Here is a 24313-nt window from a genome sequence, read left to right on the forward strand (position 1 = left end):
AATCTCGTTCTCAGAGGTTGGGTCAGAAGATTTTTTAACCATCTTCTGAAGTGATGAGTAAGAATCATAGAAACATGGAGAGGGATCTGGCAGTAAGACAACTGCCTAGATTTGCTCTTCAGGGCATCTGTCAGTTTGGAAAATTTTCACCCCACTACGGCTAGTGGGTATCTGGATTCTCCTGGGTAGAGGCCGGCCTCTACCACAGTATAGGGTGCAGTTGGCCACTAGCTCCAGAATTCTCGCTGTCTTCCACCAGCAGCACGGCAGTGAGGGAAGGGAAAGCTCAGGCTAGAAGACCAGAGATGTTTCTGGACCTGTGTGACACTGGGGCCACGTCTATTGGTAGTTTCTGAGGGAAATGCACATGAGGTAAATAAGCCAAGATATTGATAATTACTCAGTGTGACTGCTTTGGCCATTTGTCAGTTATTAAGGCCAGGTCTAGGCAACTGCCATTATAATTATACCAGACTGCAGTTCCATGGATATGCCTGTGGGCTTTCAAGTTTGTGACTTAATTGCCTGGTTTGTGTTTGGCTAAGAAAATGAGAAGGTGGATAATTCTGTGGGGTCTTCAAGTAAGTGAAGGCTCTGGTGCACACACAGAACTTCAAGACGGATGCTGGACACAACTAACGGCCACGTGTACTATGCACGTGGAAGTCTAACCCAACGACTGAAATAACAGCTCATGAGATGACTCTTCTAACTCTTATTATTCATTTCCTTCTTCTCCCTCGACCCTCCCAGTGGGATGCTATACATTGCAGGGTTATTATTTCACTCATCGTATGAACCTTGGGCCTAGTGACTTATCCCTTGAGGCATGCTATAATCACTGAGAAATGTGCTCCCTGTCACGTCTTATTGCTTAATTATGGCTCTATTTTAGGCTCCTAGAGTCATTTGGCTTGGAAAGACCCCTCTTATATGTGATCTCGGAACACGCATCCATGTTGAGTTACCCTTGAGTCCACACGAGGCTGTTCCATCGCCACCTTATTCTGGCTTGGGTAGTGATTATTGCCCCTTGATTCAGCAAGCCCTTGAGTTACTGTCATGAGTGTTTACATTCACGCTACTGTCCCAAGGCGCTATCAACCCTTTGTCAGAAAGGCGTGTAAAGTTACTTTTTCTAACACCTGGGATTTTTTTGTACTGGTAAGTCCTAGCAGCCCCCTCTTTGAAATCAATAACATGCAAAAACCTCTTTTTCTAATACTCTTGTTGTGGTGGTGACAATTTTTTTTTTTAACTCAGAATCTGTACATGTTGTTTAACACAGGCTTTTTGTTGTCTTAGTTGTGCCTCACTCCTCACTGCTAAAGGCAAGCTGAAAGATACGGCAGGTCCTAGATACATTCACAGATTGCAAAACAACTGGATGGAATATTTAAAATGAGGAATGTTCTAAAAATTGTGGACTTCTGGAGCATGCATCCCTGTTGTGTTCCAACCACTCATTTTGTCCCCCTTCAAGAAGACATGATGTTTTGTTATCAGCCTTTGAATGTAAATCCGGGTCCTTCAAGTAGACTACACGAGCTTAAGGACAAAAGGCACAGATCACACACCTCTCACACAGCTCTGTCCATACATGTAGCTACATGCAGTTGTTTGATCAACTGCATGAAGAGATAATGTTGCATTTTCAAGACAGCTGTTTGGGATTAGGAGCTTGCAAAAGTAGCCTGACATGAAGGTAAAGGCAGACTGGAGAATAGTGTCCTGCTTCATTCCTCCAGAGAGCAGTTCAAGTCAGGCCTGGGGTAGATCTATGTTGAGAGAGGGTATAATTACCCTGGGTCCAGAGTGGCCCCAGGTCTTGTCTGGCAGACTGAGTTATATCTATCAGGGTCTTTTAAAATGCTGACTTGGCTTCTTAGAAATACAAAACCCAAAACATCATTTATAAAGGTCACTGGGAATGGCCTGGGTCAGAATAACTTGAGTCCGCTTTGTGCCAGTGTCTTCGAAGAGGAAGTTGCTGAATACTTAGATAAAGCTCTTTGAGAGTACTATGTTGCTAAATCCAAACAAAGAATGAGCAAGGTTTATAGCTGAGTTTTTACTCTATAATTCAAATGCCAATCCAGCAATAAAATACGTTCTAGAAATTCCAATCAGAGATTTCTATCATCTGACTTGGAAACCAGCTGTGCTCTCAATGACTATAAAGATTTACCACCTGCAATTGCTGTAATTCAGTAGAATTATGCAGAGGTTTGAAAAGCGAGAAAAACTCTCGCTATATTTTAAATGCAAGGAGAACTGTGCTTTAAGAAATTCTGCTTCTCTGAAGCCTATAAAAATTTAAAAGAAAGCAGTGGGGCATCAAGGTGTACGAACACTTAAATTTGGGAATTCAAGTTTACCCTTTTGAGTGTAATTTTTAAAGATGATGAGTAAAAAGTACCACCATTGGTTGGCTATCTTTTAAACAGAACAAGCAACAGAACCCCAAGTAGTTAACTCCTAAATTGCATATCACATCAAGAGCCCCGGTAAGCTTATGCCTGAACTGTTTGAGAAGTAGGAGCAAGAGAAGAAGAGTTTGACCAGGGAGGGACAGCTAGACAAAGCGCTCCAATAAACTCAGGGCTGTAATTGTGAACCAATAATTTCCTTCGCAGAAAGTAACAATTATTTGTGGATTTGTGAATCCATATATCAAAAGTCTTTTGAATGTGTTTTATGATTTTAAAAGATATCAGGGCTATCCTACTAAAGCCGGTGCATATGGTCCTCATACCAGTGAGCCCCCACTTCTCTTGCTCAAACTCCTCTCACACATGGGATACAGCTGCCTCGTACAAAACTGATGCAATATAACTTTGTCACTTATATCATCACCTGAGCACTCGGATACCACCCTGGGAAAGCCGAGCAAGGCAACTTTTTCAAAATAATGGTATCAGCGGACCTTTTACAGACATATTTGAAAGCATTTCGCAAGCACGAACACAATCCCTGAATGGGTTATTAAGCAAAATTTTCAAGTGGAGGGATGCAGTGAACTTTATGGCCTGATGCATATAAGAGATACACCAAGAGTTTTAGAATGGCAACGTTACTAGCACTTGAGTTAAGAGAAGCCAGTTGGCCAACATGCCGTAAGTGAAATCTCAGGCTCTCAAATTCCTCTTCCGTAAAGCGAGAGAATTAGATCAGATGACCTGTGAGGTCCCTTCGAATTCATTTATTTCATGGTTCTCCTTTTTCTGTATACCTTATAAATACTTCGACAGAGAATTAGATTGCGGCTACCTGTATGAAGCGAATGTTACAGAACCTCATTAATGATGAACTGTCCTTAACAGAGGCTTATATAAAAGTAGATGGCTGTATCTACCACATGGAGATACGGAATACATGACCGCCATGTAACACTTCAGTATACATATTAAATTGTTGGAAACATTAAAAAACATTTTTTTTAACGTTTATTCATTTTTGAGAGATAGAGCATGAGTGGGGTAGGGGCAGAGAGACAGGGAGACACAGAATCTGAAGCGGGCTCCGGGCTCCGAGCTGTCAGCACAGAGCCAGATGTGGGTCTTGAACTCATGGACTGCGAGATCATGACTTGAGCTAAAGCCAGACGCTTAACTGACTGAGCCACCCAGGCAGCCTTGAACATTTTTAAGAGTAAACAGAAGACCATGTTATGGGTGTATCAGACTTGTTTATTCCTTAGAAAAATAAGAGTATTGGACAATGATGCTTTTAGTTTTTATGAATGTCATTCATAAATAAAAACACAACTATCTATGTAAATGCTTCTGTTCAGAGAAGTCAGCACTGGAAGGCTATAATTTTAACCCAAATTACAGAACATAAAAATACACAGCTCATCCACATGAATAACCTCAAATTCATTTAAAAATAGGATGTCCCCAACTTTTTCGACAGTATTATAAATACAATATTACATTTGTCTTTATTCTTTTTTATAATACGTTTTTTTCAAGACTTTAGTATTTGCACTTTTGGAATTTCTGATAAATAGATCATAATTTACTGTGAAATTCACAGATTTTGTGACAAAACAACAGTATTTATTTATATATTCACATATAGCACAATGTGGGGGTCAAGTATTAGTGAAGTGAGAGTAATTAACGGGCTATTAAAATCACCATTTGGACAATTTAAATGCTTTATGACAGGATAATTAATATCCAACGTATAGAACACATATTTACAGACAACTTTAGAAAGAAAATATATCAATTTTTTTTTGATAATCAAAAGTAGTAATAGATTTTCTGTATTATTTTAGCCTCACTACAGAAATGTTTTCATTGTCTAAATTTAATCAATGTGCTGATTAAAGAAAAGACAATACATTAACAGTAAAATTACGCATGCTAATGGTATATTTGTGTGTGTGTGTGTGTGTGTGTGTGTGTGTGTGTGTGTGTGTGTAGCAACTAGTCAAAACTCAGGTTGTAAGTTAAAGCCATTTAACAGGCGAACTGAAGACGAAAATGTTACTGAAGCTGTCTGGTTCCTTTTGTTAAATTGCAGCTTCCAAGTTGGGTTTTGCAGCTCGACTACGATCCAATAGACAATCCAATATGCTACTCTTGTTAGTTTTTTCCCCTTCTGTCTCTCTCACATGCTAATTTTTATGTCTTTATGGACTACATAAAACAGGTATCTCATCGTCAACACCTCTCCTAGGAAAAGTCACAGGAGTCTGATTAGGTGTCGAGTATCACCTTCCATCTTACTCTTCTAGATTTACCTGGTGCAACACACTCTCAATCGTTGTAGCGCCTCTTCCGTCTGTTTAGGTGGTTTGTTTCCACCTGGTATTAAGAGTGCACCAGGAGGACCTGGCCCTGGATCAAGGTGAACGTGTGCCTATATATCAAATAATCATAATGCGAGGGTTCAGAATGTCAAACATGTCCTACTGAAACTAACCACGGATTCAAAGTTAACACCGTTTTATCAGAGTTCACGGCATAATCCACAACAGACGTTTACCAGCCGCAAGGTACAAACTCTGGCACTTCATGTGGTCACAGCGGCTGAAATGTCCTTTACAGTAATTTTAACTTCTTGACTTTGGTCTGCATTCAGAAGGGGATTGCTACTGGAATTTTCACACCGTTCATCTACCTTTTGAGAAGCGGCTGGGTCTCGATGATTTCTGTTCTCTTTGGCAAATCCTAAAGTCACATTCTCCCCAGAAGGCTGAGGTGGCCTCTCCAGATGAACCATCTGTCTCCCTGCTTCGGCTTCTTGTTCGCGAAGCAATCTCTCCACCTCCACCTCAAGCTCCAGGGTCTCCTCATCAGCTTGCACATCCAGTTGTTGCATCAACTCCTCCAACTTCTTGGCCTTGCGGAGCTCATTTTGCTGTATGATGGTACAGAGGTGTTCAGTGAGTTGCTCTTTGATCTCAGTCTTGCGCTGTAGCTCCAGCTTTGCCGTCACGTACTCTGCTTCCGCCCTGTCAAAGCGCTTCCTGTGGGGACAGGTACACAGATTGGTCCATTGGTTTTCCACTAAAGAAGATATTCAAAGGAGGTTCTAGAAACAATAATTAAGCTCCAGAATTGGAAAGACGTAATGAAGATATGGATAGTGATACTTTGTGAACACTTGTCCTACATGTTAGACAAGCCAGGCTGTCGCTGCTGAAACTTCCACAACATCCACACTTGGACCCTCCCAACGTAAGCACGTTCTTCTGCACTCACGTCCTCTTTCCGAAGCTGTGCTTGAAGGTTAACTCAGTGCAAACTAACTCCAGTGGGGCTCCAGTGAGAGCCCTGATGGGACAGTGTTTGTCGATTTCTGTCGCACAAACACTACCACCACCAGGGCCAATTTCAGGCTGCCCATGTGGCGCAGCTGAACGCAGAACTGGGAAGAGATACATGATGTTGGCCCTGGTGAACCGGTGCAGCCTGGCTCCAGCACACAGCTGGCTAAAATGTAGGAGAGGTAAAGCAGTAAGAGAAGTGAAAAGCAGACAATCTGTACCTCTTGATTAATGGGTTAGAAAAGGAAGAAATATTTTGGTGAAGAAGGATATGGACAGTGGGTCCAAGGCGAATGTAAATGATACTAGGTGAGGCAAGAAGCAAGCATCGAGTAAGAACAGAAAAACTTCAGGCCGGGTTTAGGAAAGGTTTCTCAGTCCTGGCACTGACCCCTTGGACCATATCACTCTCTGTCGTGGGGGAGCTGTCCTGTACATTGTAGGATGCAGAGCAGCATCCTGGCTTTCTCCCACAAGCTGCTGGTAGCACTACTTGTAATAGCCAAGAATGTCTCCAGATGTTACCAAATATCTCCCAAGGGGCAAAACTGCCCCCAGTTGAGAATCCCTGCGTTAAGCTGTTCTCTCTCCACTTTGCAACAACAGACTGTTAGACTTTGATTAGGATATTTTATCTATTTACATAAAAACTCTGCAGATACGCAATGCCTGTCTTAGAAGTAAGGTAATTCTGGGGCGTGTGGGTGGCTCAGTCAGTTAGTGGCCGACTCTTGATTTCAGCTCAGGTCACAGTGTCAGGGTTTGTGAGTTTGAGCTCCACGTTGGGCTCTGCGCTGACAGTGTGGAACCTGTTTGGGGTTCTCTCTCCCTCCCTCTCTCTCTGGCCCTCCCCTCTCTCTCGGTAATCTCTCTTATTTTGTATTAGCTTGACACAAAAAGAAAAATTATCATACATTGGTTCATGGTCTTTGGCCTTTTCCACACAAATTGTTTGTTTTGTTTCATCAGGAAAAGAGATTGGCCCACATTTATCAATGAATTATAAAAGCCACTAACAGTTGTGAAAGCCTTGCTGCCTTGCTGTTATGATTGCCCAGATCAACTCAAAGAGAGAAGTAACTTCTGGTACTACAGTTACAGCAACACAAAAACAGGTATAGCTCCTGATGCAAGATTCTGTCTTGAAATGTGATGAAAAAACTGAAAGGCTTTGATTTGAGAAAACCCAGGGTTCAAAACCTGCCTTTGCCATTTACTATGTATGTACCTGTTCTGGTCAAGGCCTTTTTTGGATGTAAAGGACAGACACCCAGTCAAGCTAGCTCAGGTGAAAAGTGGGTTTTATTGTAGGATACACGAGGCAATCTCCCAGGCATGTCATCAGAATCAAAAGCTATTCTCTTTAATTCTCTCATTTTGGCTTTCCAATCACACAGCCCAATATGGCCACCAGCTGTGGCTCCACATCAAATTCACTCCAATTTCTCAGAGCTCCACTTCCAGGGGGAGGACTTGGCTTGGCTTACCTTGGCTAGTTATCAGTAAACAGAGCTCTTAGTGTCCAGCCATGCCACGAAACCCTATTTAGTGTATGGATTAAATGTTCTGGAGTTGGCAGCCCATCTTTGTTCTAATCAGGTATGTCCCAGGGTCAGCTTCCGGAATACAAAACACAGATAGGTTCCGAAGGAAGAGGCTGCAGAATATGTGCGCAATGTCTGAAAATTCCAGTATGGTGACCCTTGACAGTATATTCAACTGAATTTTGGCTTATTTGTACAATGGTGATACTAATAGGAGTACAGTATAGGACACTTCATAGGAGTATTAAGGATTAAACAGTATAAACAAGGGCCAGTGCCTGGTAGGCACTCAAGAAACACAACGTCTTCAGAGCACCAGAATTGAAATGCATTGTTCGTGTATCATTATAAACAGGTACTGTATCTAAAATTAAAATTAGGCAAAGTTCAGGGACCTCGTGTTTATACTTGAAAACTCTTATTTACATCATGGTCATTTATCATATTTCATTTTTTTTACTATCATCTAGTAAATATAAGAATGACAAAACTAGCTGTTTTTCAATTACCCTCTATGTTAAAAGAATTATTCTAAAGGAGCTCTGCTGGACATGTGAATCCCTGCTTTCCATACTTTATAACATATCCTATTTAAGAATGTTCTTCCATCAAGCTTAAGAGCTCTGACAACATTCTCTACAGGTATATGAATACCTTGTCCCCTACCCCGACTCAAACCTCCTTTCTGTGGCCTGTGGTCTCCCTCAGCCAGCCAAAGTCAGTTAGTAAAGATTTACTGACCGGGCTCATGAATGCTGAATTGAAATTAAAATTCGCAAATAGGTCCCTAGGTTTCCATTGATCTTTCACCCTGGATAAATCACTAAAGATTTTGCATTTTGTTTATTTATTTAAAGTTCTTCTGGCCAGAAACATGCATATATATTCTTGTACAGAGTGATTTATGTTTAAAATATTGATTAATTTCACAAACTGCTCTATGAGCCTGAGGGTCAGGTGGATAATACCAAATCAGAATATGATGACATGTTTTGGGACAGAATAATAAGAGCATTATACATAACACAGGAAGACAAATTGAACTGGAAATGTATTCACAGAATTACTTTGTTATTTTAAACGGACACTGAGTGATTTAATGAATGTTATTTAAAGAATTCTAGAAACTGTCTCTTGGTTTGGGGATCCTGAAATTTTTTAAAAATTCAATGATTAACCCTCGGCATTCCCTTAGGTTCCACCAATCTACTTTTAGTTTTCGGTTCCTTTTCTGAGTTCTACCTCTTTGTAAGTATCAACACATAAAGGTTTTTATCCTTTCTTAGAAGTCTTCCAGAGAACAAACAGAAAAACTACTAGTATTTTAAAGGATAGACTAAAACTACATTTTGCAATTACTGTATGTGCCCATTGTACCCTCTTATAAATCTGAGATACATTACGGGATTGTTGAGATAGCATTTTTCCTGTATCTTGAAGCATTTTGCCATTTTATCACCCTGGCATTATTTCTTCATTATTCATCAATTATTCTCATTTCTACAGAAAAAAGATTAATAAGAAAACAGAGAATGATGGAATAACCTAAAAGATGATGCCACAGTGAAATAAATCATCACTGTTTACAGTAAAATAAATCACTGTTTAGCTGCCTTACTGTGTTATCCAAAGTATTACATCATCTTTAACTTTTTTTTTAATGTTTGTTTTTGAGAGAGAGAGGACAGAGACACAGGCAGAATCCGAAGCAGGTTCCAGGCTCCAAGCTGTCAGCACAAAGCCAGACGCAGGGCTCGAACCATGCAAGAACTGTGAGATCATGACCTGAGCCTAAGTCAGATGCTTAGCTGAGCCACCTTGGTGGTCCCTATGTCACCTTTTAAAAAGGTATAAAAAAGGACTAGAAACACGATACTTGTAATCTGTTCTCAGCTTTCATTGAACACAGTTCAGAATTAGTTTTTCTAGCCACAGTGGCAAAATAAAGTTGACAGATGAAGATATTTTGCAGCTATTAGACAAATCAAAAGACGAATGTGGTGGTAGGCTAAAAAATGACCACCCAGAGATATTCACCTCCTAATCCCCAGAACCTGTGAATATTATCTTACAGGGCAAAAGGTGTGATTAAGTTAAAGATTTTGAAAAGAGTTTATTCTGAATTATCCAGTGGGACCCTAAATACAGTCACATGTGTCCTTTTTTTTTTTTTAATTTTTTTTTTTCAACGTTTATTTTTTTGGGGACAGAGAGAGACAGAGAATGAACAGGGGAGGGGCAGAGAGAGAGGGAGACACAGAATCTGAAGCAGGCTCCAGGCTCTGAGCCATCAGCCCAGAGCCCGATGCGGGGCTCGAACTCACGGACCGCGAGATCGTGACCTGGCTGAAGTCGGATGCTTAACCGACTGCGCCACCCAGGCGCCCCACATGTGTCCTTTTAAGAAAGAGGCAGAGGGGGGCACCTGGGTGGCTCAGTCGGTTAAGCATCCAACTTCAGCTCCAGTCATGATCTCATAGTCTGTGGGTTCGAATCCTGCATTGGGCTCTGTGCTGACAGCTCAGAGCCTGGAGCCTGCTTCAGATTCGGTGTCTTCCCCCCTCTACCCCTCCCCCGCTCACGCTCTGTCCCTCTCTCTCTCTCTCTCAAAAATGAATAAATATTAAAACAAAAAGAGGCAGAGGAAGTTTTGAGAGAAGAGGAGGAAGCAATGTGACTACGGAGGCACAGAAGGTAGTGGTGCAGCCACAAGCCAAGGAGTGCCTACAGCCACCAGAGGCTGGAAGAGGCAAGGAATGGATTCTTCCCTCAAGTCTCTGAAGGAAGACTGACGCTGCCAACACCCTGGATTTCAAACCTCCAGCTTCCAGAAATGTAAGAGAATGCATTTCTGTTGTTTTAAGCCACACAGTTTGTAGTAACTTGTTCTGTCAACCCTAGGAAACAATACAAGGCAGAAACAGACAACCTAGGTTCTAGATAGTGAAACTGATCATGTGCGTGAAATCTCAAGAGTATGAGACTTCAGAAAACACATCCTACGTGAATTTTCTCAAACTCAGAACCAATGAATGAAAAATATGTATCTAAGGACAAAAAGGCAAGGTTACTCTCATAGAGTTAATAATTTCAACAGAACAAACCTGATCACACAGTATTTTACAAGTACCTGTAGCATCTTATGTTGTGAAAGGATGTAACTGTTCTTTCAACTTTGAATGTTGGGGGCCAAACATTACTTGAAAAAAAGAGGACTGCTATGCTTATATTCTTATTAAACTTTTTAATAAAGTTGTTTTCCACAATCATTATTTTTACTTTTGTAAATTAGACATAAAATGACTGCACACATTTATGTACATGCGTGCATATGTGTATGAGCGTGTATGTGTCTATGTTAACAGGAGTGTCTATTAAACACAGATGGCAAACAGTGCTCCTAGTTCTTCCTGGTACACTAGGGGTCAAAGAGATGCTCTACACACATCCACTCTTGTTTTACAAGCTGGCCTATGCAGCATACAGCATCCTTGAAGTCACAGATATGAATAGTGGCAATAACTCTCAGTTTGGCTCCCAGAAGCTCTGGTCTCCTTGGAGGGGTCTACCCTAATGCTGTTCTACGGAAGCCGATTTTAAAGCAAATTCTGGCCTATTCTGTATCCAAGAACCTTCTGTGGACACAGCACTGTACCAGGTACTATAAAACTACAGTATCATTTTTATTAAAAAAAAAAAGAAGTCAAGGAAATCTCCCACAGAGATGGACTGTCGTGGGGACTGGCTACCAGTAGAAATCTAAATCACAATACTGTTATCACCAATCTCTAATCTCTCAATAACCGCAGATGTAAATTTAGAAAACATCTTAATCTTATGCACGAACAAGGTACGATGCCGGTCCCAGTCACAACTGACTATGGCTTCTCTGTGACTTACCTCAAGAGTTTAGGATTTTAAAAATAGCCTCACACATCAAATATGGATATTCACATACAACTATGCCAATATCAGTACCATGAGAAATTGCCATTTTTGTTTAAGAAATATAAAAATTTATGTCAAATTTTTTTCCTACAGAAACTAAAGTTTCATTAAGCACATTTTATATGATTGGATGTTTTCTTTTTTAACCAGTAAATCACTTTCTTTGTGGTTCTCTGAAGAATAAAACTATGACATTTCTTTTTTTTTTTTTTTAATTTTTTTTTTTTCAACGTTTATTTATTTTTTGGGGGACAGAGAGAGACAGAGCATGAACGGGGGAGGGGCAGAGAGAGAGGGAGACACAGAATCAGAAGCAGGCTCCAGGCTCTGAGCCATCAGCCCAGAGCCCGACGCGGGGCTCGAACTCACAGACCGTGAGATCGTGACCTGGCTGAAGTCGGATGCTTAACCGACTGCGCCACCCAGGCGCCCCTGACATTTCTTATATAATGTTCAATATACAAATGTATCCTTTTCCAGTCTCCTCCAGGACAGAATTAAAACATATTCAAATGATTTTCAGTTGAGGTATCTAGAATAATCTGAATTATTCATATTAAGGTCTACAAAGGCCTAGGAATGTTCCTCTGGTAAACTTAAGTTACAGAGAATAACATATGCTAAAAACTAGGCTGAGTTTAATCTTAATAAAATCTTGGTTACCTCCTTAATGTCCTTATTAATAGAAATAGGAACCTCCAGTTATCAGCTACTGATGGCATTAATTTAAGCAGTTAATTAATAAAGGCAGCCCATTAAGTCTAATAGCATGTGGTCAAACAACAATTACAAAAATCACAAGGACACCACAAACCTCTTTCTTAATAAACGGTGAATTGAAAACACAATCAAGCATTTCCGCTTTATTAAACTGTTCTATAAACATTCTGCTGCTGTGGTTTACCCTGGACTAATGAGGCATTCGGATGGATTTCTAGTGTTACAGAGAAAGATGCAAAACTGAGTCATTAACACAGCATTCCCTTGTGAGAAAAGACAAACCGGGATGATTAAAGCAACGCGGGAAGGACTGAAAACCCTGAAATTGGACTTAATTTTTTGCCCTTTTATCTGCTTGCAAGGTTCATGTAATTCTTTACATGTGTTCATGCATTTTAAAAATACTCCATGATGATTTTTTTTCTCTAAAATGCCAATGATTGAAACCAAGGAAACACATGATAGCAAACTATTATAGGCAGAATACAATCGAAAAGAAAAAAAAAAAGGAAAAACTTCAAGCTTTCAAGACAGAGTGGTATTTTCTTTAAAATACTTGTAGCCTTTTTAAAAAAAAAAGCTGGATCTTCTTTCTTTGGTGAAAATTGACATGAGAACTAGGCTCATCTCTAAGGACCATCTCAGATCATCAAAATTTCTTAACAGAAAGTACAGACTTGGTGTTAAAATAGCAGAATTTGGGGGCAAGTCATTAAGACTCTTAGAGTCCCAAGCATTATACAGATGATTGATGGTTTAGCAAAAAAGACTAAAACGTAAATAAATAATGCAAGAAATGCGCTAACAGGAGTAAGAACAAGAGTAGGCCAGAGTGATGGGGCGCCTGGGTGGCGCAGTCGGTTAAGCGTCCGACTTCAGCCAGGTCACGATCTCGCGGTCCGTGAGTTCGAGCCCCGCGTCGGGCTCTGGGCTGATGGCTCAGAGCCTGGAGCCTGTTTCCGATTCTGTGTCTCCCTCTCTCTCTGCCCCTCCCCCGTTCATGCTCTGTCTCTCTCTGTCCCAAAAATAAATAAACGTTGAAAAAAAAAAAAATTAAAAAAAAAAAAAAAAAAAGAGTAGGCCAGAGTGAAGGAAGACTTCAATAAGAGGAGGCACTGGATTTAGTACAAAACAGGAATAAACAGAGCACCTGATGGCCTGATGGGACCGTTAGGAGGCTTAAGTGATAACACACATGAAAGCCCTTGGCCCAGCCAGGAGTAAATACTTCTGAAATTTCACTCCTGATTCAGAGTTCTCTCAACTCACCGAGCGTATGAATACTCAAGGCTGGCTTGATCAATCCGGTTCCTGAGGATCCCAATGTCAGCTGACACCATGTCATCTAAAGCCTGTAACTCCTTTTGGATCCGCTTTAGTTTCAGGGTCTCTGCTTGAGTTCTTTTAGATCTAGAAAAATGAATAGAAAAATAAAAACATTTTAAAATCACGTATCCATACGCAAGAGAAGTGAAAAAAGCAACCAACTATATATATGATACTATATATACGATAGGATTATAATGTATAATTTTTAAAAATCAGAAAAAAAACACAAATCGAAATATAATAAACACTGGTAAAATTTTGGTATATCTCTAAGACTGCATTTGTGCTATTTTCCCTCATTCTAAGCTTTCTATTAGTATATAACATTTTCATACACAAAGGAAAGAGTAAGATTTTTCAAAATACCAGTAGTTCACTTATAGGTCTATATTCATTCCACGAGGATGAGAATAAGCACTAAAAGAACGTTATCTATATTCTCTTTACACAGAACATCTAAAAAAACTTTCCAAATTTCTAGCCTTAAATTCTTGCTCAGGCCACTTTCATTTGTCCGACACTTAGTGGACAGAAAGAATGGACCCTTACGTTAAACACCATTTTTTCATGTCTATTTGGTCTGAACCTTCTTAGGACTCATTCCCCCAAACTTTTATTGCTTTGATTCCTGTGTTTTAGGCAAGACTACAGCTTAAAAGCACATCTAAGCTCAGTCCTCTCAGCACCCCAAACACAGTACACACTGAAGAACAGAATACACAGATACAAAAGCCTTTAATCTGATTTCACTCACTTCAGAATTTCACACCCATTCTCACAGGAGAATAAAACTCCCACAGAAAACCACTTTCTTGCAACTTATATTCTCCTGATTTTTACCCCATTATGCATTTCCCCTTGTTTTCTGCCCACAGAATTAACAGTATGATTCTTTTACTTCAAGGACTTCACTGGTGCATTTATCACTAATCTAACCATGTTGTGTTTTCTCACATTTCAGCCTATATCACTATTTCGTCTTAAACCAAAAGCACATCAAGAACAAGTGCTGAGCCTATAAATCCTTTTGTAAAATCCCTAGTGAACAGCCTCTCCAACCACTTCTAAACTGAAGACTACTGAAGTGATTTTCAAAAATCACTTTTCACTTTGAATAATCATGTTTTCTTGAAACCTAAGTTCAGTAAGTTGCACATTTCCTGTTTCATGCAAATCAAGTGGGACCAGCTGGAGGGGGGAGAAATCATTTTCAAATACATATATCCTTTTGACAGATGAAATTCTCCATTACTCTTCTACCTACCTGCCTTTCTCTCTATCCTTGTCCCTTCCCCTCCCCCGATACACACGGCAGTTTCAATACATAATAGTTTTGCCAGGCTTTTCTGGAGATCTAAGAAGAAAATGCCAAGAAAACTTGTTTGCATTTAATTCTCACTATTCTCAATCATTGCTTCACTGACTAAGTTTGGGTGGGTTCCTAAGGCGATAGCACACTGGAAAGCACAAACTAAAAGGGCAGAAAGAGTGGGTGAGGGGTGGAAAGTGGCTCAAACGGGAACATTGCTGCTGGAGGCCATCATGATGCAGTGAAGGAAAAGGAACTGCTGACAAACTGACACCAGGAGGGACAGAAAAATCGAATCGCACACAGTATGGCAGAGTACTCACAATGGTGACCCCGAGTCATCGATGAAAGGTTAAATTATACCGTGTATCAGTGGGGGCAGGGTAAATTCTTTAAGAAAAATGTCCACAGAAAACACAATTAAAACTTCTGGAGTGGAAGTCATTTATGTGGAATAGTCTTATTCTTCTACATGTCACAGGATTAAGGCCTCCCCACGTCAAAATTAAAACCTGCATTTGTTGCTAATGCACTTACACTGATGGCTATTCACTGCTTAGAATGTAATTTATTTATACCAAATAAATTTGGTATAATCTATGCTTACAAAGTCCTCCTTAATGAATTAACACTAGAATTTCTGTATCATTTATAAAGGAGAATTGTTTTAGTGAGCCTTAAAAGTAATGCTGTAGAGGGGCACCTGGCTGGCTCAGTCGGTAGAGCAGGTGACTCCCGACCTCCGGGTTGTGAGCTCAAGTACCACACTGGGCGTAGAACCCACTTTAAAAAATTTTTTTAAAAGAATGTTGTAGAGAAAATATCAACTTATCAGAACAGACAAGGGAAAATAAACATAAAACATGACAGAACTGACTGCAGGTTACAAACAACCTCTCCTAGTTCAGATGCCTCACCTTTCGGCAATAGCTTTAGCCAAAAGAGCTTTCTTACGTTTATTTTTCTCTTCCATAAGCCGTTGTTCTTCTTGGAGGACTTCCCAACGAGATTTTTCTTGCCTAGGGAGCAGAGTATAAAAATGAGTTTCTGAAACCCCATGCCACACCTTACCAGTCTCAGGCCTCTATGTATAAAATTTAATCAACCACATTATGTATATTTTCCTTCAAAAGCCCTCTTAAAAGGAACCCATCTGCAGCCCATTATTTTGTTCTAATAGGAACAAAGATTATCATTTGAAGTCAAGAAGTCTTACATAAATTGGCCCTTTGAAATCCATTATACGTATATAATCTAGGAAGCCACAAACTGGAAGCCAGAGTACTGTGGCATTTATTAGGAGTACAAAGAAAGTTGTGTAAGTTAATTATGTATTATATGCAAAACGGAGAAAATTAATTGGCATGTAGCTAATGTCATATCTTTTGGAGTTTTCTATAATGAAAGTCTCTACCATTTAACACCCTTAAGACAATAACCAATGTTTATTTCATTTTTTTTTTTCAATTTGTTCACTTCTTTCCATTCTGAGACATTTTTAAACGGAGTGAAACACTATGAGCTAAGACTTGAATACTGGACTCCAATCTGTCCAATTCTGAAAGAAGTATATTAAAACTTCCCAGAAATTTAAGAACTTGATGTCAACTCAAAGTAACGACAAAGCTATTTATTCCTATTATTGTCATTTCTTATGGCCACTGTGTCAAAAATCTCTATTCCCAGACCTACTAACCACTTCCAAATTTATCATTTTCTTTCCCTTCCTAGAGTCTCCATCTTGGTACAGGCACTGGTCCTCTCTCATTTTGACAACTGCAGTAGTCCAGCCCAGCCAGCACCCTCCCCCAAATGGGCTGCAATCCTGACATGTGGGTTTTCTCTAACCATTGTTTTGGTAAGGGCACCTCTCCTCCAGAGGCCTGGGTGATAATCTACTGCATGGGGGAACTCGGTAGGTAGGAATTCTCAGTTTCCACATCCTTCTTCATTTCCCTAATTCTCTACTACTCTCTGGCTTAGCTCTTGCCCCTTTCAGAGAAGGGAGATGTCATCTCTGAGCATTCTCTAGGATACAGCTTTCCTTTCCCCTTCTTGCAACCTCCAATTTCTCCTTTTCAATGACAGTTCCTGAGATTACATGTCTATGAAAATTTTCCCAAGTACCTAAAAAAAAAATTATTTTCCCAACAACGTTCAATCTAAATTATCCAACTCAATTTAAACCTACCCTCCCCTACTTATCTCAGGCCTTTGCTGGTAAACTACACTTAAAGACATTTAAATACATGCACTTGTTTGGGGCGCCTGGGTGGCTCAGTCAGTTAAGCGTCTGACTTAGGCTCAGGTCATGATCTCACAGCTTGTGGTTTCGAGCCCCAAGTCGGGCTCTGTGCTGACAGCTCAGAGCCTGAGCCTGCTTCGGATTCTGTGTCTCCCTCTCTCTCCGCCTCTCCCCTGCTCACACTATCTCTCTCTCAAAAAATAAATAAACATTAAAAAATTTTTTAAAAAATGCACTTGTTCAATGTTGCTCTCATAATTTACATGGCTTTAGATCTCCTGTAAAAATGATTTCTTGGTTGTAAACCCCTGGTGGGCCAGGAAACACTTTAAACTCATACTACAGAACCTGGATCAGAGAAATCTAAGTTACATCGAAATAGAAAGACTCAGAAAATGGAAAACAGAAACAAATGGCAACCTGATAAATCAGGAGGAAACAAATACGAGTGGATATCAAAACAAAAGGTATAGGATAAAAATTCTGAGAATTCATAAGTCATACATAGAACAGCAATTTCCACAAAACTGTTTCTAAACTAAATTCTGGAGGTGGTTTCTAATATAAACACATTAAATAAAGAATAAAAAGAAATCTAATGATGTAGCTGAATTGTTTTATCAGTCCTCTCAATTTCCTACACACTCTTCTTTGACCATCCCTTCCTATCTTTTCATAAACAACCTTTTCCAGGCCAGTGGAGATGGAGTGAAGCTGAAGAAGGGGTTCGATCTGGGATGAGGGGGAGCACTATGCATGTAAGAACTGCTTCTAGTGAGGGTCAAGGGCAGACACTTTGGATCCAGAAAGATTTGTATGTGAACCTCAACTCTGCCATTTATTAAGCTATGTATTTGCTTTGGGAATAAAGCATCTTTTCTGAGTCCAAGAAATCTCATCTGTCAAGTGAAAATAATGAACGTGTATTATAAGGCTGCTATGAAGACTACATGGCATAAAACATATAAAATGCCCAACACTGACTGGCTTACAACATATTTAGGTGGTAGCTATTCTTCAATAGTTTATTCATGATGTTTCTAGGTTAGAATATGAAAGAGAAAATGTTAAAACTGTATTTCTTCAAAGCCCAGTGGAGGGAAAAAAAAAAAAGGTAAAATGGAAAAAAGTCTCAGGGATATATAGACTTACTAACAATTCCACTTTCTTTTTTTCCATTTTGCAATCTGGCTTTGGAGGTAGGACCTCAGTGTTTTTGTGACTATCATGGGAATTCTCAAGTCCCGGTTCCCTTGGTTGATCTTCAATCCCCTGTGGTTTTCCATCACCAACAGGAGAAGTGAGTGTAAGAGGATTAGGAGGAACAGGGGAAGAAGAGTGTGGTTTTTGAGTATTAAATCTTGGTTTGGGTGCAGAAAGCAGCTGCTCTGGAGGTACTGAGCTTGATCCATCTTGAAGTCCAAGTTTTTGGCTTTGCTCTTGAAGGGCTTTTTCTCGCTGAAGTTGTTGTCGACTTTTCTTCACAGGGAGACGCCGCTGTGGTTCAAATGGATCTATGTGAAAAAGAGGAGAATTCCTTTGTGTGAGCAACAAATAATTAGAATTTCTCTAAGAAAATAAAGCATTAACATTAATAATAATTCCACAGGGTTTCTCCCCCTTCTCTACCATAAAAACCCAGGGAAAAACAGCCATCTTCCTGTAGTATTTTTGACAGTTCTTCTATAATCATACTCTTAATATTTAACACAAACTATCCCAACTCAAAATTGAGCTTAAAAGAAGTCCATTTGTCTGTTGAGTTAAGCCTCGGAATAAAAAGCAAGGTTTCTTTTTCAACTTGAATTGATAACTAAGCAATTAACTAATCTGACCAAGCAAAGTAGACAAATGAATTCTCTAATAGGTCTTAAATTTGACTTATGATTCTATTTGCTCTCCTGAAATAAAATGGTGGTTGCGGTTACAAATGGGCTGCACTCTTCTTAAATAACAGATCTTAAGCCAGTTTGATACATAGGTAGATATTATACATAAAGTATAACTGAATGAAGTCTGTTATTTCTAAGAATGCTAGTTAACCCTCAAATGTTAGCTTTCATCTTCCAGAGCAGTGCAAGGTTGTCTTCCCCAAAGTTAGCTAGCCATGAGTCAATGTATGCAAGGTAATTTTAACAGCAGCCTGAACAAACCAATAGAGGAAGAGAAAACAGGGAGAATTTTTTTTTACAAAAGCACTATAAAATAAATAATACCCCTATTATACTTCTTGGTTTGTCCAACCAGTGTTAACCTTGTAAGGCAGAGTACTGGAGAATTTGACTCACATTCATATTATATTTAATAAGAACTGTAAATGGTATTGTTTATAAAATGCCTGGGAAGTGAAGTTGTGGTAAGTTCTTATTAATTAACTCAAATAGGGCTTTTAAAATTCTGCATATTGACCCATGAAGCAACACAAGCCTATTATTTAAATCTCCCAAAGGAGAATTAAAAGCTCTGGAGTCACAGTTCTGGCACAGCTTTTGTTCAGCTCAATAATCGTAGACAAGTCAATTAATTATTCCATAACCCAGTTTTTCCAACTGTCAAATGGGTTGAAAATTTACCTGCTCTACTTAACTCATGAAGTTACTGTAAGGATTAAATGAGACAGGTAAAATATTTTAAAACATAGATGTGCCATCGCAAGTAAAATGTTATTATTGTTGACTTTAGCCAGGAACACAAAGTAACCTCCTCCATCTTGAGACAGGAACTTATTCTTGACTACTGATCTTTATGTACACCATAAGAAAATGCCATTGAGCTTACTTCCTGGTTACACTCACTAGTTGAATTATTCTTTTGCTTTTCACAGAAACTGCACAGGAGATTAAAAATGCTACAATAAAATAATAAACAAAACAGTAAACAAATCAGGCCTGAAACAATAAATAGAAAAACTCCTGGAACTAATAAGCCATTATAGCAAGGTTGCAGAATTCAAGATTAATATACAAAAGTCAACTGTTTTCCTATGTACCAGTAATGAACAAGTGGAGTTTAAAATTAAAAACATGATACTATTTTCATTAGCACTAAAAAAAAAAAAAAAAAGTAATACTTAGGAATGAATCTAAGAAAAGAAAGTACAAGATCTGTGAAGAAAACCACAAACTCTGATAATGAAATCAAAGAAATAAATGGAGAGATATTCTATATTCATGAAAAGAAGATTCAATCCTGTCCTATTTTGCAAATACTGACACAATGATCCTAAAGTTTATATGGAGATGCCAAAGACTCAGAATAGCTAACACAATATTAAAGAACAAAACTGGAGAACTGGCATTACTTGGCTTCAAGACTTACTATAAAACTACAGTAATCAAGACCGTGGGCATTAGTGAAAGAATAGACAAATAGACCAATGGAGCAGAATAGAGACCATAGGAATATTATAAAGCTTTAAAATAGTGTGGTATTGGTGCATAATAGACAAACTGACCAATGGAATAGAACAAAAGAACCCAGAAACAGGTTCATACGTGTATGAAGCACTGGTATATGACTAAGATAGCATGGCCTATCAACAGCAAAAGGTGGAATCATTCAATAAATCGACTTGAAAAAAAAAAACCCAGCTATATGGAAAAGGTAAAATCAGATCCATACTTCACACCATATAAAAACAAACAAAACATTCTCCAAATGGATTAAGGATTCAAATGTCAAATCAACATTTTAAAACTCTTATTAGAAACACATTGCTTTATACAGTGTTTTGAATCTATATAGCTTATAACAAAAATGATTCTTAAAAATGCTTAATTGAATATAAGGACTAACATCTTATGGAAGGGTACTACTACCTCACGGTAGGGTACTAAGTGAAGACACAGAAAATGTGTACAAATTTGACCATATTAAAATTAAATACTTTGTTCATCAAAAGATAAAAGTTAAAAGACAAGTTACAAGCTGGGAGAAGATATTTATCGGAGAACATATTCATAATATACCTGGAAAAGTATAGTATCAAGAATAAATAAAGAACTCATGAATATTTTCTTTAGACATTGACAGCATTGTAGTTGCACTGTTTTTCTGTTTCCAATTTTTTTTATTATGAAATAAATTTATTTTTTATTATAAATCACACATCAAATACATGTATTTGCTACAGACACACATCCAACCTGTATGGATTATTAAAAAAAACAGTCACATTTAAAAAAATAAAACATGGCTAGAGTAGACACAACTGCTATTTAAAGATAGGCATGTTATCCTCTCTTTTGGAACACTCAAGATAATTGTATTTATTGCCCTCCAAATCATATTACTTGCTTTTATTAAATGAAATGTAAGTATGAATGACATCTATCATTGACTGATGGAAACATTTAATTGCCAATGCTCGAGTCTCAACTTTTTTCTCCTCATGCCATGGTGCACTCCCATATGACAACATGAAAACACAATGACGAGTGACTATGTGGAAGAGTCACCTGCCAGTCTATGTTAGACATGAAGCTATAAAGAAAAATAAATCTTTATTATTTTAAATAATTGATATCTTAGGGCTATTTGTTAACTGTAGCATAACTTGTCTCAACTTGATTTCATTATTACCAATACTTTTAAAATTTCCTACGTATTTGCCCCTTCCTGATCATATTCCCCCTTTCTAGTACTGGGTATTTTGATTTCCTATAGTCCCAGAAGAATATACCTGCTTTGTATGATTTTGACCTTCTACAAATGATATCAGGTTGTATGTATTTTTGTAACTTGTTCTTTTCACGCATTATATTTATGAAATTTATATATGTTAATGTATGTGGGTATAGTTCATCTATTCCCACTAGCTCTATACTGGCCCACTGAATGGCTGTATCACAATTTATCCACTTAAAAAAAATTTTTTTTAACGTGTATTTATTTTTGAGAGAAAGAGAGAGCATGAACAGGGGAGGAGCAGAGAGAGAGGGAGACACAGAATCACAAGTAGTCTCCAGGCTCCGAGCTGTCAGCACAGAGCCCCACAGGGGCTTGAACTCACAAACCGTGAGATCATGACCTGAGCCAAAGTTGGACACTTAACCAACTGGGCCACCCAGGCACCCCTATTTATCCACTTTTATTAATGAACACTTGGTTTGTTCCCAGCTTTTCAGTATTATAAATAAGAATGCAAAGAACATTCTTGATTTTTCCCAATGTGCACATGGGGTTTCTCTAGAGTACGGTCATCCTTATTTTTGCTGGCAACCAACTCTACCTTCATGGATTAATTCTATTTTTAAGGTTGGAGAACAGCTGGAAGGAGTCTTAAAAGTGAAAAATCCAACTCCTCTACTTTCACACATGAGAAATCCAAGGCAAAAAAGATTTAGAGGCAGAGCTAGGAGATCTATATGCCAATCACTGTGTCTGGTTATGAGAGTACAAAGATGCTAACATGTGTTCTCTTACTCATGGTGGTCATAGACTAGGGGTTGGTGTCTATGCTTTAACATCTCACTATGAAATTATAGGCCTTGAAGCTAAGGTCTTTCCAGCCCCTCTCTCTCCCAAATTGTAAAGATATTTAGAAATGTACTTCCACATAATGAATCTATTGTTACAATTTAGTCTATATTAAGTCTTCTTTCCCTTGGCAAACTCACCTCTACTAACACATAATGTCTGTGAAATGTTCCCAAGTTCCGCCCAACCCCCAGCAGAGTCAAGTTCCTGCTAGCTCTGTTAACAAGCTCTTGTAAACTATCTATTATCACATTATATTATAGCTTGTCTCCTCAGTAGACTATCAGTTCTCTGAATACAAGGATGATGCCTTGTTCATCTTAGTATGTAGATGTACTTACATAGTATGTACTATGTATGTAGCATGTATGTAGCTTTAGTATGTAAAATACAGAAGCTGACACCTCTAACTTTGGGTCAGACCTGAAACAGGAATACTTGTACTCTGTACATACGAATATGGGAATGGATGTTCAAAACATAGAGCAAAAAACTTTGAGATTAAGTTTGATAGTTAATTACACACCGCAGTATAACTTTTATGATATAGTTTTTAAAGTCCTCTGTACCAGTCAAAACTTCCTCCATCTGTATAATCTACATTGGTCCTCTATTCCTACTTTACTTCCTTTTCCACTTGTTAGCCTTATTTTTACATCTATGCTAAAGATGCAGACTTACCTGAACAACATCCAATTTGATCACAAACTCTAACAAAAAGCATGCCAGGGCTTACTGAATTTTCTTCCAAAGTATATAAATTATGGTACTAAGAGGGATGTAAACTCACAGAAGGAGTGTGCAATACCAGGATCACCGTATAGAATTTCATGACATTACATTCATAGTTTATATCACCAAGGGTTTCTCACCAAATAACAGTAAACTTAATTCCTTCATTAAAAGAAAACAAAATAGTACAAGTCCGTCCAATAACTACCCTACAAAGCCAGCGGGGGAGGCACATTGTAGCTTACAACAGTCAATAGGTATAATTTCACATCTAACCTTTCAAAAAGTCTTGGTTTTCTGACTCTCAAGAGTTACAATTTCAAAAGTCATCTGGCAACCAGAAGTGAATGCAAGACTCCAGATGTATTAAGAAAACCATCGTCGTTTTGCGTTTATTCAGATCCCTGTACTCCCTTGTTCCCAACCATTGTCAACTTACATACATACATTCATCACAATTCGAATCTGGTGTGTGCCCCTCCCCCTTCTTTTACCCCAACCCCAACCCTCCAGCCGTGGACTTAAGGCAGCAATCTTCCCACAAGAGACGCCGAGGCTGTAGGCTCACTTCCTCTCCCAAGTCCCGTCCCTTTCACGGGAAAAGCCAAATTCCTGAAGTGGATTCCTGAACTTTCTTACCTGAAAGATCCCAGTCCCCTGGACCCGCCCCTCCCGCTGTGGCTCCCACCTCTGGAACCCCTCAATCCCCTCCTCCCGTTAGAGCTCTTTCCCCAAACACCAACACATTACCCTCTTTCCCGCCCCCTACCCCCTCAAAAGCTGCAGCCCCGCCCCTTCCCCTCTAGAGACCCAAGGATGAAACCTCTGCAGGCACGTCCCGTTACCTTTAGTTTGCTTCAGTCGCCTCAGCTCCTCCTCAGAGAAGCCGGCCCAACCCCGCGCCATCCGCCTCGGCTGCCAGCGCCCCCAGAACGCCCACACCTCAGAGCCCCGACTGCCAACACGACTACCCAGTCACATCCGGGTTCTTCCCGGCCGCGGCGACCGACCAATCAGCGCTTCGAGCTCTGGCTACAAGGCCCCCGTCGCTCGCTGCGGTGTCCTGCTCCCTTGGAGCTGCCTCCGGGGGTGCCGGACAGCCGGCCTAGGAAAGCTCGGCCGCTCCGACATTCCTGTCTTCCAAGCCGAGTCTGCTCTCTCTCCCTGTCTCCTGCTCTCGCTGGGTTAATCGCTTCAAGAGATAAGGGAGGGACTGGCGACGCGGA

The 24313-nt window shown here is 39.4% G+C and overlaps 1 protein-coding gene across 2 annotated transcripts; it reads right to left on the minus strand.

Annotated features, from left to right (window-relative positions):
- Positions 1-3668: 3668 nt before the first annotated feature.
- Positions 3669-24074, minus strand: GORAB (golgin, RAB6 interacting). Of its 2 annotated transcripts, XM_045452960.1 has the most exons (5): positions 23933-24074; positions 18034-18391; positions 15550-15651; positions 13264-13404; positions 3669-5482 (listed from the first exon to the last, which is right to left on the minus strand). In XM_045452960.1, the coding sequence occupies exons 1-5, from the start codon at positions 23991-23993 to the stop codon at positions 5026-5028; spliced, it is 1119 nt and encodes a 372-aa protein (XP_045308916.1). In that variant the 5' UTR covers positions 23994-24074; the 3' UTR covers positions 3669-5025. The 2 variants fall into 2 exon arrangements, with proteins under 2 accessions (XP_045308916.1, XP_045308918.1); XM_045452962.1 differs by lacking the exon at positions 23933-24074 and having other exon boundaries at positions 18030-18134.
- Positions 24075-24313: the final 239 nt, after the last annotated feature.

The sequence above is a fragment of the Leopardus geoffroyi genome, chromosome C3 (genome assembly GCF_018350155.1).
Source record: "Leopardus geoffroyi isolate Oge1 chromosome C3, O.geoffroyi_Oge1_pat1.0, whole genome shotgun sequence".
Lineage (NCBI taxonomy): Eukaryota > Metazoa > Chordata > Mammalia > Carnivora > Felidae > Leopardus > Leopardus geoffroyi.